General features: G+C 35.6%; 2 protein-coding genes and 1 pseudogene across 3 annotated transcripts; 2 read left to right on the top strand and 1 right to left on the bottom strand.

Moving 5' to 3' along the window:
* Window positions 1-2,172: 2,172 nt before the first annotated feature.
* Window positions 2,173-5,454, bottom strand: LOC133318542 (chaperone protein dnaJ 50). Its single transcript, XM_061520541.1, has 10 exons — window positions 5,205-5,454; window positions 5,044-5,106; window positions 4,881-4,947; window positions 4,624-4,683; window positions 4,446-4,496; window positions 4,233-4,313; window positions 3,411-3,523; window positions 3,106-3,223; window positions 2,801-2,927; window positions 2,173-2,594 (listed from the first exon to the last, which is right to left on the bottom strand). Exons 1-10 carry the CDS (start codon window positions 5,336-5,338, stop codon window positions 2,491-2,493), a joined length of 918 nt encoding a protein of 305 aa, XP_061376525.1. The 5' UTR covers window positions 5,339-5,454; the 3' UTR covers window positions 2,173-2,490.
* Window positions 5,455-11,633: 6,179 nt separating this feature from the next.
* LOC133318524 (dof zinc finger protein DOF1.4-like) lies at window positions 11,634-13,276 on the top strand (annotated as a pseudogene).
* Window positions 13,277-15,529: 2,253 nt separating this feature from the next.
* On the top strand, window positions 15,530-18,145 carry LOC133318506 (pyruvate, phosphate dikinase regulatory protein 1, chloroplastic). 2 transcript variants are annotated; one of them, XR_009752479.1, is made up of 4 exons: window positions 15,530-16,004; window positions 16,119-16,752; window positions 16,903-17,561; window positions 18,030-18,145. XR_009752479.1 is itself a non-coding variant. In XM_061520503.1 (3 exons), the coding sequence occupies exons 1-3, from the start codon at window positions 15,603-15,605 to the stop codon at window positions 17,004-17,006; spliced, it is 1,140 nt and encodes a 379-aa protein (XP_061376487.1). In that variant the 5' UTR covers window positions 15,530-15,602; the 3' UTR covers window positions 17,007-17,769. The 2 variants fall into 2 exon arrangements, 1 of the variants encoding a protein (XP_061376487.1); XM_061520503.1 differs by lacking the exon at window positions 18,030-18,145 and having other exon boundaries at window positions 16,903-17,769.
* The last annotated feature ends 9 nt before the right edge of the window (window positions 18,146-18,154 follow it).

Below are 18,154 nucleotides of genomic sequence, written 5' to 3'. Positions count from 1 at the left end.
ATATTCACTTTTGTTTTCGCGATCAACACCATCACCTTCAACTTATCACACCCTCCACCACCACCACTACTACAGCCAACATCAGCCGCCACCGGCAGTAGTGATGGTTTTATGAACATGTCAATCTCACGATTATCTGTCGAAACCCCACAATCTTTCAGTAACATATTGTCGAGCAATTCAACACGTGTTGTATGCAACTGCAACAGAATTCTGTCCATTACCTTACGCTGAATCTCCTCCTTCAGCTTCGAGACGGTGTCATTGACGTCCATCAATACATGGACACGACCTTCAGAGGCAGGAATTTTCACGTCCAGCAGGATTTTCTTCGATGGCAGCTGCAGTGGCGAGTCCTTTCTCGACGCCAAATCTTCTAACTCTTTACTATTTAACGTCGGCGACGGCGGCCTCCGTTGTGGTGGCATATATGGCATCGGGATTTCGACTCTTCTTGGATGCGGTGGCCGTGGAAATTCCGGCATAGACGGCAGCGCATACCCTGGGATTGCCGTCGGCGTCTGTGGCACCTGCGTTATCGGCATCCCAAGATAATCATACCCTTGGAGTCTCGGTAGTGGCGGCAAGCTGTGCAACTCCTGCATCCCAAGAAAATCAGCCCCTTCTGGCATGTTTGGCATCGACAACACCTCTGTTGGCGGCGGAAACTCTGCGGCCATAAGGTTTACAGCCTCCGCCGGCACATTTGACATGGGTAACCCCGCCGCCGCAAGATTTGCAACTTGATCAGAGGTTAGGAGGAGAATGGTTGAGCCCGGATAGATTAATTGGCTTGTCCAGATGTCAAGACGATCTTCAAGAACTTGGCCATCGCAGATGAAGATTTGTTCTGAAACGGGAATGCCGTGATACAGTTGTATCTTGTATTTGATTTCGCTAATAGTGTCAAAGAAATCAACTGTAACAGAAAATGAGCCTCCTCCCAGGAGCTCAAAAATAACATCCATGTCAATCACTATATTGAGTAACAACAAATTGAGCAAGACAAAGTAACTTGATCCAGCGAGTGAAATGGCCTATATATTTATAAAGTGAGTGTGAGAAGTGGACGGTTAATTTGTAACTGAATCTAAGGGACTGAAAGGGAAGAGCACTCATGCTCTATAGTTTTTGGAAAGTTCAAGCCTTTGGGCCTCCAGTGGACGAAAAGGGATATCTGTGTTACTTTCTAGCGGGTTTTCTCCGTTGTGTAATTCCATATAAACTTGGAGAGAAATAGAAAATCACTTGTCTAAGTTTTTCTAGTGTAAAATGGCACTGATTGTCCATCTCTTTTTCTCATTTTGTAGAGTATACTAACACAAAATAATTTATAATTTATAATTTTTTTGGGGGTGAAACAACAATACTTATTAGTTAAATTTTACTTTTGGTACAATATTAAATTTTTTAATCTGTATAACATATTTTGTAAAAATATGTTGCATTACGAGTATGCATTGCTTCATTATGTAAAAATTCATTTAATTAATGATGAAAAATGTATCCAACGTACATCTTTAGAATTTGAAAATGTAAAGAATTGTAAGTTTTAATCAATGTACATTATCAATAATATAGTTCTAGCTCCCTAGCTCAGATTTATGGATGCATGCTGGTGCCATGGTATGTCTTCTCCACTAACTAGTAAGAAACGTACAAGCATCATGAATGTTGCTTGGGGACTGATTGAAAAAAAAAATTGGAATAAAATCACAGCGATGAAGACTAATGAATAAAGTGATCGTTTTCATTTTTGGTGAGTGGCCAGGAATGACGGCAACATTATTGTTACGTGGTGATTAGAAGAGTCTTGTGAAGGTTCTACTGCATCAAATATGGGAGTCAGTGACCAGCCCTACGAACCAAGCCTGTGTGATCAGTGCATAACAACATCCAACAAAGAAAAATAATCTTACTACATACGATCCATTCTCTTCCCTTCTTTCAATCTTCTTTCGTTATTTCCACAAGATCCTTGGCAACCACTTGTTTCCTGGTTACCTTCCTTAGGCCTAAGTAAGCAGCACGAACCATGACACTGTATGAAGAGTGGATCGAGCAAGGTTTTCAGATAAATCTACACGCAAGGCATAGCTCTTTTATACCATGCCGTTTTCATAAAATCTCATCAAAATTACTGAACTAGAGGCGTACAAAACCACTACTAAACATGTAAGAACCCAATTCATTGAAAGAATAAAGCAATAGCTAAACCAGTATTCTTTGGTGTTTACAGACTGTTAGAGAGCAACCCATTTAAATGGCATGTGTAAACAAACTTACTACATTTGTTTATAAATCCACGATTTTGTGGTTGTCATGAATAATTATGCTCTATCCCCCCGCCCCAACAAAAAAGAGAAGTCACCCGGAAAAAATCAATTTGCACCATTTGGATTTTATACTATAGCGTAGTAGTCCAGTTCAATTTCAGAAGTAAAATAAAATTTAGTACTTTAAAAGCAGCAGATGAAGCAACTAAAGCCGCTATCTTCTGCGCTTTGATTCTTTCCGCATCTCTGCCGTGTAGCTCTCCAGATTTGATTTCTCCCATAAGCGTCTTAGCACAAGATCTTCCTTTGTTGCTTTATCTATTAATAACCGGCACCAAATCAGTAAAATTTTATAGGTTCAGAATCATTATGAAATAAGCTATTAGGTTAGGCTATGCAATGTAGAATCCAGAACAAGTAACCACATCATAGAGCAGGATGATTCTACTTCTGGAACACAAATAATTCCTCAATTTCAATAGTGCCTAAAAGGAGAAAGTTTATCGTGGATAAATTGTAGTCACCTATATTTCTCCATCTATCGTGAGGAATACCAAGGGACCTTTGTGTCAGATAAGAAGCATCATCCCAAGAATAAGGGTACTTTTTCACCTTGTATCTCCAAAACCAACAGCCAGACCACAACAGCAGCTGGATGGAAGACAGAAGTAATTAGTACTTGCACATAAAACAATATTAATTTTCAAGGTTCAGCACTACTTGTGGGAAAGAATTTCATATATGTAACTTCAAATTAAAATTTAAAATAGAGCAATGAGAGATTCACTGTAGTACTTGCAGTTTCCAAATAAAAGACCTGAGCTCTAACCTTGCCAAAAGTATAAGGTAAAAGTACAAAGCGGACACCAACAAGTTTCCATACAGAGGGCCTTTCAGTTCCCGTTATCTGCAGCTCAAGTTCATTGCTGAGGTCTTCCTCCGTTTTCCTGCATATACAGATTCCACACATTGGGTCATTGTGTGTTAAAAGTAAAGAAATTACAGTCAATAAAACCCAATCTTATGAATGAAAGATAAACTGATTTAACGGAGGAAATAAGAGTTTGCAAGAGAAGGTCAGTAAATATAGAAAATTACATACAAGAACTGTACAGAATCAGGATGATATCATACTTGTCCATATTCTTTTGATTCTTCTTCTTGTTTGTAATCCCTCCACTGCGTTCAAGTTCCAATGCCTTTAGTCTATTTTTATACGCGGGCGTCTTCTTGACCATAGCTATAGCCTAAACACAACAAAATACAGTACAATTTATTTGCATGCTTCAAGAACGTTTTTACAAATAACAAATAAAGCAATTTGCACAGCTTAGAGGCTATTTCAAATCTTTACCATGCAGCTAATACTACAGATTATGGTAAAACATTTTAGCTGGAAATGACACCTGCATTCATTGGACATGTATGATACAGAAAATTCTCACAACCAAACTTGGGTTGTGGCAACCCTCAACTTCAAGACCTTGAATCCAGATGAAATGGTTCAAAACAAATCCAAAACCCCTTACACCATTGTGCTGAACTGCTGGGCATAAGTAGGCTGATTACAATATTTAACACCATAGGTACAGCCCTTCAGCCTTCAGCTAACCATTTAGAGCACACAGTACGAAAAATGCACAATTCACATAAATGAGCATATTTTCAGTGCTACAGGAGTGGGAACTCCTTTACTAACAATAGGAAAAAATTAGGGCTCAGGTGTCATTAACTGTAAAAGGGGGGGTGAAATAAGTAAACTTAGGTGTTACTTTTTTCTAATGTTAGCAATGATGTACTGAGTCTTTTTAATACTACAGGAGTACCAAAGCTATTTTCCACATAAAAAAAGTTCTAATCTTTTTATTTGTATCAGCAGTCAACAAACTCATAGCACAGTTTCTCATCGGTGAAGTGTTATAATAAATCAAAATTATATTTAACATATCACAGTACCTGATTATACCTTGTCGATTGATTTAGATATTGAAAACCTGAAAGAATAAGCAGAAGGCCGACCAACACAGCACGAGTATCCTGGCAGACAAAAGTGTACAAATACTATCAAGTCAGATTCAAGTGTAAAAATCAATCAATCAACATTTGGAATCGACTAACTTTAACCAAAATTTATTACTGGTCGCCAATACAAAATGGAACAAATCTCACCGTCTTGTGTCCATAGTATGCCTGATAGTAACGTGCAGCATTATAAAACACCTGGAATCAAGACATGAAGATTCAGTTGTACTTCAATAAACATTAAAAAGATAAGGGTGAACTTTTCAAGGTTATTGACCCCAATTTTAAGAGTAAACCAAACCGATTCGTAAGAAAATCTAAATACCTCCTCCGGATGCGCAATTGCATAATCGTATTGTCCACGCGTGGCCTCATCCTTCAAAATCTGTAAAAGAAGTTATATTTATGTCATTCGCAACAAAAGCAATTCCTCACCCAAAAAAAGAACAATATGATTAGTTTTCAATTTACTTAACATTGCATTAAAATCCCGAATCAATAATTCCATGAGACATTTAGGTTTTTTCCAAAATCATTGAGAAAAAGAAGAAGAAGCTTTAACTAGAGGAACATCCAAGGCACCTCGTAAGCGTTGGCAATTTTAACAAACAGCTTTCGTGATTCTGGATCAGGGTTTTTATCTGGGTGACTGAATTAAACAGAAAACCAAAAAGAAAGGAATTATTTAAAGGAAAGCCAAGCTAATTAAGTTAAGGAGAACTTGAAGAGAAAGAGAAACACATACTATTTCAAGGAGAGCTTGTAGTAAGCTTTCTTGATTTCGGAAGCATTAGCACTTTGAGAAACCCTACAAATAAATAAATAAAAGAAGACGAGGGAGGGTTAGAAGAACAAATCAAGCTGATACAACGAAAAATGGAATTAGGAGAAGGAAGGTTAGCTGACCCAAGCAGATCGTAGCAATCATCTTCGTCACAGTAGATTGCGAGCGAAGGAGAGATGATGTTTAGAAAGAGAACCACGACGAGGAATAGGATTGCGGTTGTGCGCCACCGGATCGGTACCGGCGGCGGATCCATTTTGCTGACTGTGTTTCGCCGGAAGTTGGTGTGGCTTCTCTACTTTCTTTCTCTTCCCCCAAACTCCAACAGGAATTGCCCTTTCTCTCTCGCTCTACAAATCCAATTTATTTCGGGTCCGCTGCTCAGAGAGTCCGACTTGAATTGGACAACTAACGACGACGTTTTATTCTCTTCTTTTCATCGAACAATTGTGTTTTAGTTGCTTTTCTAATTAATTCACTTTTTTTTTTGGTACTCAATTAATTCACTTTTTTCTTTTTCTCTGAATGTTTTTTTTTTTTTGGTAAACTCTCTGAATGTATTTTTATTTATTTTTTGTATGCACATTTATCCTATGTTTTTTGTGTACATGTTTGTTCATATTTTTTTAATCGAGTTTAAGTGATGAATTCAGTTTAGTTGTATTCTTAGATTGTATTGGATTAAGATTTTAAAATATTTATGAAATAAAAAATCTTATAGATTTTAAAAGACTATTTAGAATTGAAAAAATTTTAAAGACTTTTTTTAAAATCAATATTTCATAAGATTGGATTTTAATAGAATTTATAAGATTTGAGGAGACAATATGAATTTATAAGATTTTAAAAAATCATATGAATTTTTAACAAATATTCAAAATCACAATGGTCAATAAAAAAAATTAAGAAATGCAATGATATTAATAAAAAAAGTAAAACCTAATATAATTTTCTCAATCAGTAAAACAGAATATAATTTTTAACAAATATTTAAAATTACAAGAGTCAATAAAAAATAAAAGAAATGCAATGATATTAATAAAAAGAAGTAAAACCTAATATAATTTTCTCAATCAATAAAACATAATATAATTTTTAACAAACATTCAAAATTATTAAGCAATAGCTCTTCACGTAGCTAAAGATATACTAGTCCTCTACGTATTAACATTTTTCAGCTTTTGGGTTTGACCAATGGGTTGAAAATTATCTTCTTCATTTAGTATCATAGTTATATGATTATAAGACCCTTTTTTCTTTATTTATCAAAATAATTCAAAATTTGCATATAGAACCTAAAGTTTATGAGAAAATTTCATTTGGAATTTTTCACAGTTGATCTTGAAAACGTTGAGATTTTTATTCTATGTGATGAGAGTTTTCTAACCATATATCATATGTATTTTTTCATTGAGTATTATAAGAAAAATTTCAATCTAAATTTCTGAGTTTTATTACATGAAAGTTTAGAAAAAAAATTCAAATTATTTTCAATCGATACATTGAAACCTTAAATTGCTTTAGGGCTTTTGAAAAATAAGTTTTTAGTTATCTATTGACACAAAAATTGTTTGAAATTGTTTCCTATAGCAAAAGAATTTCGTTCATGAATGTATTGTTCCAAAATATATGGTTCATATTATGAAAGTTTCAATCTTTCTTTAAATTGATATTGTTTTATTGATGTAAAATGAAAATTGATTTTAGGGTTTTAGTTCCCATGTTATTTTTTCCACTATTTTATGGTGTTTTTACTACAAAAGTCACACCTTTTGTGCCGAATGAATCGCGACCCATAGCTTGAAAAAAAGATTTAAACTTCTAAAAGCTCTAAAAAATCGTTCAAATATATGCTGTTTTTGAGCTTTGACGAAGTTCCTACGACGGAACTCGATTTCAAGCGGGTCGACCCGCCAAAGGAAGAAAAAGACAATGCAATAGAGAAATCTCAAGAAATCTTAAGGCTTAAGGTGGGATTGTGAGAGAGGCATCCTATTTATATTTCTCAATAAAAAAGTCTCACAAAATCCAAACAAATATAAAATCTATTAAAATCGTTAGATTTTTGAATACTACAATATTATTTTTCTTTTATTTATAATCTAGATAGAATACCAACGGTGTTGGGAGGAAGATATTTGATAAAAGTAAAGGTTATAGAAAGATATGGAGGAAGAGAACACTCTTATAACTATACAACTCTTTTTCTTTTTCTTTTTTTGGCTTCTTTTGGCTTGTTACAAAATGATAGAGAACACACCTATTTATACTAGTGGCACCTCTTTAACCAATGGCTAGGATTATGCCAACACAATTCTCATCTAAGGGCTACAAATTATTCTCTAGAATTTTCTATAATCTCCTAGCCTAGATATTTATGATGGTGGTTTCTAGATACAACTATTCTCTAGATATTTTGATAGAGACATCTAGAGTTGATTATTCTAGAATTTGGGCTAGATAACTCTTGGATATTTCTAGATGTTGGGCAAAATGTATACTAAGTCCAATGGATCAAAAAACTAAATCAAGTTTATTTATTCAACACCCCCCTTAAACTTGATTTTGTAAAACAATCATATTTTGTGGAACACATTTGTCCGATGGCTTTGAGATTGGTGGAAGATAAACAATCTTTATCGGTATTTGTGGCGTCTCCGGTACATACACGATCTCTGCTAAATTTGACCAAGTAATCCTTGGTTTTTCCCTTTGCTCATTCTCTGAAATATCTTTTTTCTTTTGCTTTTATGGCACATCAACGAGAGTTTGTTTTTCTTTTATTGAAATTATTTCTCATTTGTTTGTCTTCTTTGTTGGTACTCCCCCTAACTTGTTGCTACTGCTCCTTGGCTACACTTTCTGTTTAATTTCTTTGTTGCTGTTGCTTCTTCCTGTTGATGGTGTAGATGCAAGAGTTGTTGGAGTAGGACTTGGTGGAGGAGTTTGATCATTTCCATCTTGAACTGTCTGCCCTTATGAGTCATCAACATTTCTAAAGAATACACCTTCAACTTTCATTTCTTCAGTTGCTATATGCTTTTTCTAGGTTGTCATTGTTTCATCCAATATGAAATTTCTTTGGGGTTTTATCTTTGATTCTGGCAGTGTTAGTACTGCTTCATTTTCCTCTTCTTCCTCACGTTCCTCATCATCAACATCGACGTCGTCAGGATCACTACTACACTCGCTGTAACCTTCTCCTCCTCTTTTTTCTTCATCTTCTTTCATCAAATCAGATTTATTTATCCACTCAACAGCTTCTGTATCTTCTTCAATATCATCAATATTATCAGCTTCAACTTCAGTTTATTCTTGATGTTCTTCTTCTTCTTCCATAGTCTCTGATTTATCTGACTCCAATTCAATTTGGATATCGAATTCTGATTCTGGATTGCTTGATTCTGTGTCTAGATACCATGTATTCTCTTGTTCTCCTACATTTCCATTGCGTACCATCAACAAAGTGCCATCTTCTTGACTCTTTTCCTCCACATAGTTCGCCTTCTCCTCAATTTTTCTTGTAAGAGTTCTACATTCATAAGCATAATGGCCGAACCTTTAACAGCTGTAGCATTTGATTTGAGACTTGTCACGTCTTGGTTGCGAGCCACCTCTTCCACGACCTCTTATTGAGCTCTCTCTTCGATCTTCATTGGCATAGTTGTTGTTGAAGCCTACTCTTCCACGTCCACGACCTTTTCCTCGACCACAATATCTTCCTCGTCCTCTTGTGTTGCCAAAATCTTCTTCCTTTTCTTTGAAGTTGAGTTGTGTCTTGAGTAATTGTTCACCAACCCCTTGCTTCTTCTTTTTCTTCTCCTCATAGTCTTGTAAAGAGCCCAAGATTTGCTCTATTGTCATAGCTTCCAAATCTTTTGTTTCTTCTATGACAGTGACAATATGATCGAATTTCGAATCCAAAGATCGCAAAATTTTCTCCATAATTTTTACATCATCTATCTTTTCACCATTTCTTTTTAATTGATTAGTCACCGTCAAGACTCTAGAAAAATAATCGGAGATACTTTTGGCATCTTTCATGTGTAAAGTTTCAAACTCACTTCTTAGAGTTTGGAGACGTACCTTCTTGACTGGCTCAGCACCCTTGCAAGAGGTTTGTAGCTTCTCTCATGCTTCCTTTGCAGTGGCTGCCTCCGAAATCTTCTCAAAAGCATCTTCATCCAATCCTTGATAGATGAGATAGAGAGTTTTCTTGTCTCTCTTTCTTGAATCCTTCAAGATATGCCTTTGAGCTTGGGATAGAGGAACTTCTTCTTTTGGCTCATTGTAGCATTTCTCTACCACTTCCCACACATCTTGTGATCCAAGGAGGGCCTCATCTTGATGCTCCAATTATCGTAGTTGCTCTTGTGAGCTAGGGACTTGGAAAGGAACCATGTTGCTACTTGCCATTTCTCCAGGAAGGATCTTAAGGCTCTGATACCACTTTGTTGGGAGGAGGATATTTGAGAAAAGTAAATGTTATAGAAAGATATGGAGGAAGAGAACATTTTTATTACTACACAACTCTTTTTTTTTTTTTGGCTTGTTTTTTCTTCTTGCAAAATGATGGAGGACACACCTATTTATACTAGTAGCACCTCCTTAACCAATGGCTAGGATTGTGCCAACACAATTCTCATCTAAGGGCTACAAATTATTCTCTAGAATTTTCTATAATCTCATAGCCTAGATTTTTATGATGGTGGTTTCTAGATACAACTATTCTCTAGATATTTTGATGAGACATCTAGAGTTGATTATTCTAGAATTTGGGCTAGATAACTCTTGGATATTTCTAGACGTTGGGCTAAATGTATACTAAGCCCAATGGACCAACAAACCAAATCAAGTTTATTTATTCAACAAACGGATGTGGACGGACTCTGAAATAATCTTTTAAAATCTTAATCGAATATCATGTGACTTTTTTTCAATCCTTTAAAGTCCTAATTAAATACAAATAGATTTTTTTGCCTAAAAAGAATCCATTAAAATCCTTTGAAATCTCAATCTAATACACGCCCTTAATATATAAATTATTTTCTTATTTTTGTCTACTTACCGTGATTGTTTTGGATTATGCTTACAAAATTTCGCGAGTAGTTACATAAGGTGATATAAAACAAAGGGTTCGTTTTTCTGTAGTTACTGGAGATAAGTTATCTGCAGTAAGCCAATACGATGTCGTTTTGTGGTGGAAATCATGGTGTTTTTGTAATTTCAGGGTTATTATAGTCTTTATAATTAAAATTTTTAATATTTCAATCCCAAAATAACGTCGTTTTGAGAATAAATGCAGATAACTTATCTGCAGTAACTGCAGAAATATTTTTTTTGCATAACAAATGGGGAAATCAAATATCATTTTTACAGGATATTTGATTCACATGATATAAATTTCCTCTTGTAACATAATATTCATAGATCCCATAATAAATATAATGAGATAGAAAAGGATAAGAATAGACTATGATATAAAGAAAAATTATAATTGAATGAGTATAATTTTTAACGCATAAAAAAATGAGGTAAATAAAAAAAATATTCTAAATTTTGATTATGATAATGATAAAATATTCAGCATTAAATTTAGATTAGGGTAATATGTATTCCTTTTAAGTTCAGAGGAAATTACTAACCTCATTAGGGATTTATAGTAGAATTATATAACAGGGAAACCTCATAATTGAACCCAGGACATGATTATTTTAAGATAAATTGTAAATTTTTTTTATAACTTTTACTCATATAAAAAAATATGCACTAAGCCGGGCTTAAAGTTATTGATTTTATACAAATTAATATTATAACATCAAATCTATATAAAATAAGGGATTGTCTTTGGTCATGTTACATAATATAAGTTACATCATGTTATAGAGATAAAGTTAATCGGGTCCACTGTTTAAATAAAAAATAAAAATCAAATTAAACAGGGATCCCATCAACTTTATCTCTATAATATGATGTAACTTGTGTCATGTAACATGATAATTATATTTCTCATACAATAATCTTAATTATGGCTGAACTTTGGAGACCTTGTTTAGGCTTTGAGCTAGAATGAAATATAGGGTTTCGTCTTATTTAACTAAAAGGGGACTCCAGGTCAGTTCGAGATTTCACGAGAAATCAATGTCAAAAGAGTCACCTATTGTATCCCCTGCTTAATCACATTCAGCAGTTATTTAGGAGACCCTGCAGGGTTTGAATCTCACACTGCTACAAAGAGGAATAATTAAGTGACAGATCGGTTCCGCTCATGTTTTTTAAGCGTTGCTGAGATTTAAAATTATTGATAAATCCTCCTCTGAAATGCAGGCCTTTTGTTCAGGGTGATTTAGGGGGAGTTTAGTTCTGTAGTGTAGTTGTAGTTGTTTTTAGTTTACTACTGTTATAAAAAATAAAAAAATTGTGAAGGCAGTACATAGTGTGCAAAAATATCGTGAGTATATAGTACTTGGGCAGGTCAACTAACCTCCGAAGTTCTTTTTTGGATCTCCACCATCCTCTTGATTTTGCAATTCTCAAAAATTGAATTTAGTATGGGTTTTATAATTCTAATTCAATATGAGAATTAAAATCTTCCTATATTATGTACTAAAAAAAAATAAAAAATCTTCTTATGCATCCTTTAATTTTTATACTAACATAGGTCCTACACCTACGAGTCTCACATACTTTTTGTCTCTATAATATAAGATTTTAATTCTCGTATAACTTGTGAATTATAAAACTCATTTACTATATATCTTTAGACACTTCAATTTCTGGTATCTAATTAGGTTGTCACTGTATTAACAATTTTTGGGTTTCATTTTTTGTTTTAACTTTAGCGACACTAGTTCATCTATTTTTATCAATAATAAAATATTACATTATTCTTGTTATGTTTCTTATGTTTAAGAGTAAATATCCCTTTTCATCCTTGGCAATTTTCACGAGGCACATTTAGTCCCGAACAATAAAAAATGCTCATTTTAGTCCCTAATATTTGAAAAAAAAGGGTCACGTTCGTCCTTCCGTTAGTTGGCATCTGACAGCCCAACTAACGGAGCACACGTGGACCGTTACTTTGCTGAGTCACCGTTAAGTATGCCAGCGTGGAAGTAATACGACGTTATTTTATGTCTTCTTGGAGTTTTGGACAATTGACCCTAGCATCAAAGACCCTATTTGGTTCATGACAAATTTATCGAGGCCCTAATTAGTCTCTTACAAATTTATCGAGGCCCTATTTAGACAAACCTTTCTCTATGACAAACATGACCTCAATGAGGCTCTATTTATATCAGCACTTTTGTGCTTAGTGCTATATTTTTATATTGAATCTACACCCATAAATAGGGCCTTCGATAAACTTGGAGCTACCAAAGCCTCATCTGATAAGGAAACAACAGCAACAAACTCAGCAATCAGAGTCTTTGAACTGCCCAAGATGTGACTCTACAAACACCAAAATTTGTTACGACAACAAGTCTCAGCCTCGCCATTTCTGCAGAGCTTGTAAGAGGCACTGGATTAAAGGCGGAACTTTACGCAATGTTCCTGCTGCTGGTGGTAGAAAGAATAAGAGGGTAAAAAAATCAACCACCCCAACATCTTTCTCCACCACCAAAGCCACCACCTCCTCTACTTGCACCACCACTGTCTCCACCTCAATTGGCAACATGGGTGGCTGGTCAAGTAGCCACATGACAATGAATCCAACTCCTCTTGCAGTGAGTAATCAGAAAAGCATCCCTTCCTCATTCTATCAAGTTCAAGCTTTGATTTGTTCATCATCTTTGCTGCTACAACAGAATCTGATGAATACTGGAGACTTAGAAAGCAAAGATTTTGGTATTGGTAATAGCATCTTTCTGAGTTCAACTTTGCCTCTTCCTCAAAACTAAAGCCTACACTTTCCCTTCTCAACCACAAGCTCTTTTGACACAAACCCTTGTGCAGTACAACTTCTCTGCGATCCTCCAATGTTTATAACTATGGGGAGGAGTTTAAAACAATGGAGGAACCAACCATCAACAACATAATGCCCAGCACAAGTGGCAGTAACACAGAGCCATGGGAGATACCAACAACAAGTGCTGGCATGGAAACTTCAAACTATTGGAATTGGGAGGACATTGATTCTTTGGTCTCAACTGATCTGAAAGATCCCTGGGATGATTCTGATATCAAACCATGAGACGGAAAAAACAAAAAAGCAACATGTGATAGTGTCTAAAGATTAGAAAGGTTTGTGGTGTTAAGGACTAAATATGGCCTCGATAAATTTGTCAGGGACCAAATAGGGCCTTCGATGCTAGGGTCAGTTGTCCAAAACTCCAAGAAGACATAAAACGACGTCGTATTACTTCCACGCTGGCATATTTAACGGTGACTCAGCAAAGTAACGGTCCATGTGTGCTCCGTTAGTTGGGCCGTCAGATGCCAACTAATGGAAGGACGAACGTGGCCATTTTTTCAAATATTAGAGACTAAAATGAGCATTTTTTATTGTTCGGGACTAAAATGTGTCTCGTGAAAATTGATAGGGACGAAAAGGGGTATTTACTCTATGTTTAAAATCCGTCGAGAGAAGCGAGTGGAGGTCTTTTCAGAGAGAAAATTTTAACATGCTCCTGGTCCTTTCGTTAAGGAAGTGACACATTGATTTTTTTTTCTATCTTCTCTCTCCTCAATCTCTCTTTCATTCTCTCTCTTCTATCCCACCTAATCTCTTATGCGCTCGGACCGCCAAATATCATCTATTTTCAGAGATGAGCAATGTACTTGGATTTCTGGATTTATGTATAATATTGGTATTTACTCCCCTCTCATTGCTGAACTTTGGGCTTATCTATATTGGGATTTGAGTTGCATGGGATAGAAAAGTGAATCAATTAATGGTTGAAAGTGACTGTGGTCTAGCTATTCAAGCTATTGTTAGTGTTTCTGATGATTGCTGTCACCACCAGCTTGTGAAGAACATTAGGAGCTGGTGTAACAAGAATTGGCATGTCATGTTCTTACATGTTAGAAGGGATAGCAATGCTTGCGCAAATCTTCTTGCGAATCTAGCCTTTTCTGCAAGTGAGGAGTTCATTTTGTTGTCTGATGCTCCTTAGGAGCTGAATCTGTTTTTGGACTCTGATTCTGTTGCTTTGTAGTTTTCTGTTGGGCCTTGCCCCTATGATATAATTAAAAAAATAAAAAATTTGTGAACATAACAATAAAAAATAAAAAATGTTGAGGCAGGATCCTTTGACACCGGTGTCAACAAAAAAAGTTTGACACCTCATCTGAGAGCCGTTAGATTAAAAAAAACAATGGTGTCACATGCTTACAAATCAGAATCGTTGATCTTTTTTAATCTAACGGCTCTCAGATGAGGTGTCAAACTTTTTCTTTGACACCGGTGTCAAAGTATCCTGTCTCAAAAATGTTCTAGTGTTTTATTAGTGTATACTGTTCCTAGGGTTCGAACATGAAGAGTTTGAAATCGGCCTGGATGGCACCTTCCCAGTCCTAGTAGACAAGGGAATACATATCCTCCCCCCTCCTCCTCTATAAGTTCGTCTATTTAATCCAACTTGAGCTCTTTTTGACCCAAATTTCTTATTATTCAAATCAATGATAATTAATGGACAATACATAATTAAGGAGTGCATTTTTTATTTTGGTGCATGAGGAGTGATAGTTTCTATTAAAAGTATAATTATTCTTTTTTTTAAAAAGCTGTCATTTTTTATTTAAAATAAATTAATTCAAATTCTGTCTTTTACTCCGAGGACTGGTATGAGTTATGACTTTTTTTAACTTAAATAAATTAATTTAAAAATAAATTAGCATATGATTTGGCCCAAAACAAGCCCAAAGTCATTAAACTTTTTTTCATAGTCGGTCTTATGCAGTACTCCCTTTTGGTTCACGGCTCACAAATCTCACTTCCTGACAATAATTTTCTAATTTTGGTAATTCGGCTTAGTTCACTTACAAGAATATTCTTGCAGTTAAGTTATTCTAGCCTTCTTAGTCCATTTACAATAATATCTGACATTATGTTATTTATCCTATATAGATTTTTTCTTCTTCTTAACAGTAGCTAATACTACGACATCTCAAATTCGTGCGCTAGACCCTCGTCATCATCAAAGAATGCGAAGTCCCACAAGTTTTCTTCTCATCCTTGTTCTAACTTCTAACGACAAAGCGAATCAAGCTATACAATGCTTCAAAGATTAAAGAGGATTAATTTAATTTATTTACAAAAAAAAAAAAAAGAGGATTAATTTTAAGAAGTAACAAGTTGATAGAAATATTGATATATGATTATTATTATTAATTATAAAAATAAATCAATGAATTGTTTTGATAACATGTGGTCAATTAATCAAAGTAAAATACTAAATGACAAATTGAACTCAATAATCGTCTTTGTCGCGAAAATATTGTTGGTTTTGTTTCATTTCATTTGTAATCTTCCCGTTGTGGCCAAGAGAAGAGAGAAATTCTGAAGCTGGTAGCTAGCCATGCCAATTTCGCAGTTATGTCCAAACATCCATTCCGTTCCCCAAATCGGAGCTTGCACCGACAACAACCAAACCAGATCGAAAGCAGTTTCAGGTAGACCCAAGGTCAGTCCACAGCTGAACCGGTGGTCCAGGGCTCGGGCCGTACGCTACGGTCGCAAATTGGACCGGTCGAGTCTCCGAACCCAGACGCCTGAACCCAACCACCCTCCACCTACACTTTCTCTCCCGGTCGACCCAGACGACGCCGTCAGTTTGGACGGCGCAGCTGTCAAGTCCATCTATATAGTCTCCGACGGAACCGGTTGGACCGCCGAGCACTGCGTTAACGCCGCTTTGGGTCAGTTCGATTACTGCTTGGTCGACCATGGGTGCCCCGTTAGTACCCATTTGTTTTCTGCGGTAAGGAAATATAGTAAAATATCCCTTTTTCATATATATATATAAAAGAAAAGAAAAGAAAAGAAAAGAAAATAAACTTTGTTATAATTTATTTATGGTAATTTTGTTGATCAGATTGATGATGCAGAGAAGTTATTGGAGATCATAAAGCAAGCAGCGAAGGAAGGTGCTTTGCTTGTGTATACTTTAGCTGATACTTCATTGGCTTCATCTGCTAAGCAGGCATGCAAGTTATGGGGTGTGCCTTCCACTGACGTATTGGGACCCATTACGGAGGCCATTTCTTCTCATTTGGGTGTCTCTCCTTCTGGTCTTCCTCGTGGGGCTTCTGGTCTTCCCCTCTCTGATGATTACTTTCGTAGGATTGAAGCTGTTGAATTTACAATCAAGCAAGATGATGGTGCATCGCCCCATAATCTGGCCAAGGCTGACATTGTTCTCACTGGGGTTTCCCGCACTGGGAAGACCCCCTTGTCTATTTATCTGGCTCAGAAGGGTTACAAGGTCGCCAATGTACCCATTGTCATGGGTGTGGAAATGCCAAGGACTCTTTTTCAGGTTGATCCAAAGAAGGTTTTTGGCTTGATTATAAATCCTGTTGTCTTGCACAACATTAGGAAAGCAAGGGCTAAAACTTTGGGATTGAGTTCGGATGCAATGAGTAATTACGCAGAGATGGATCATGTTAGACAGGAACTTGAATTTGCGGGAAGGCTCTTTGCTCAGAACCCTGTCTGGCCAGTCATTGGTAACAAAGTTTAAATTCTACCCAAATTCACATTTCTGTCACTTTTCAAAAAAATGCAAATTTTGATTTATATTAATTCATGAAAGTGAATTGGAAACTATTAGCTTCAAATTAATGCTAATGAAGTATTAATTTATTATCTAATTACAGATGTGACTGCAAAAGCGGTAGAAGAAACAGCAGCAGTTGTATTGAGGCTGTACCATGACCGGAAGCATAAGTGCATGATGCCAGGGATCTCAAAACGCTATTAGGGATGACAACTTTTTCTCTTGTTGAACTACAGATTGTAAAGCATCAAAATTTTATACTAATACGATGCAGAGTTCGCGGACTACTCATAAATTATAATCATGAGCAGACGGCTTACTTTCTTATACCACTACTTGTTGAGGTATATTTTAGTAAACAGGTATGCCTTTTTTTTATGTCATATATCATTAACGCTATGTAACATGGTGAAATGGTACTATCAATTCCAAAACTTGTATTATAAGTAATTCGATTCTAAGAAAGAATAATGCTTGTTAATCTACCACAACAAAAGTTGAACAGTATCTTACTAGGCCCGGCTGCGGAAAAGGTGTTTTGCTCTGGTGAACCTACTTATCTACTGGAAAACTGTTATCAATAGATTTGGTGGGTGCTGGTGACTTCTCTTTTGTGAAAATTCTCATGGAGTACAATGAATAAGTAGAAAAGTTTTTTTCTTTCCTTCAAGGGAAAGGAAGCTCTGTTTCCGCCAAACTAGTGAAGTATTCCTCCGTGGTTTGGTATTCAAAGTGATACAACACATCATAACTTTCAAGGTATAGAAAATGTGTCCTAGGAAACCTTTTTTTATTGCTCTCCTATTTGACTCTAGTAATCTTTTCGGATCCCAGTAATTCTTACTGTTATGGCGTCATTGTTTATTGGTATGTACATCGTCTATTTTCTTACCAAATATCTGATGGGATTGAATATTGATGCTGTGTTGGTTGCAAACACTTGTTGGAAAAATACGTGACATGCTAAAATTGTTGAAATCTTAAATTCCAAGCAACCTATACATATATATATATATATATATATATATATATATATATATATATATATATATATCTATAATGCTATGCTAGTAGCATTATAAATATAGGCATTTAACGTATTTATGTAAAATTGTTTGTGCACCAAACATGCCTATAGGCACAAAAGACATGAGCAGGGGGACGGAGAAGTGTTTCTTTGTTTTTCTTTCCCATTGACTAGTTCAATCACTGTCACAAATTTTGTAGGTTTAGTTGCTGATATTTTGTTCACCTAACTGGGACTTATGGATTACAAGTTTTGCCGCTACCTTCTAGGTGTGTGCTCATCCCCTACAGGATTGAACTTGATTTCTTATTATGTTTGAGGACAA

Source organism: Gastrolobium bilobum, unplaced genomic scaffold (genome assembly GCF_033153095.1).
Source record: "Gastrolobium bilobum isolate Gb01-03AN ecotype WA unplaced genomic scaffold, APGP_CSIRO_Gbil_v1 utg889, whole genome shotgun sequence".
In the NCBI taxonomy this organism is placed as follows: domain Eukaryota; kingdom Viridiplantae; phylum Streptophyta; class Magnoliopsida; order Fabales; family Fabaceae; genus Gastrolobium; species Gastrolobium bilobum.
Note: the sequence above shows the minus strand (reverse complement) of the source record. Positions and strands in the feature narration are given on the sequence as shown.

What these genes read in the sequence shown, in the direction of transcription:
- LOC133318542 (XM_061520541.1), bottom strand. Translation starts at nt 5,338, where the DNA reads ATGGATCCGCCGCCGGTACCGATCCGGTGGCGCACAACCGCAATCCTA. An exon ending in TACAAGCTCTCCTTGAAATA is followed by an intron (nt 4,948 to 5,043) that starts GTATGTGTTTCT and finishes TGTTTAATTCAG; the next exon opens with TCACCCAGATAAAAACCCTG. An exon ending in CATACTATGGACACAAGACG is followed by an intron (nt 4,314 to 4,445) that starts GTGAGATTTGTT and finishes TTTGTCTGCCAG; the next exon opens with GATACTCGTGCTGTGTTGGT.
- LOC133318506 (XM_061520503.1), top strand. Translation starts at nt 15,603, where the DNA reads ATGCCAATTTCGCAGTTATGTCCAAACATCCATTCCGTTCCCCAAATC. An exon ending in GTACCCATTTGTTTTCTGCG is followed by an intron (nt 16,005 to 16,118) that starts GTAAGGAAATAT and finishes TTTGTTGATCAG; the next exon opens with ATTGATGATGCAGAGAAGTT. An exon ending in CCCTGTCTGGCCAGTCATTG is followed by an intron (nt 16,753 to 16,902) that starts GTAACAAAGTTT and finishes ATCTAATTACAG; the next exon opens with ATGTGACTGCAAAAGCGGTA.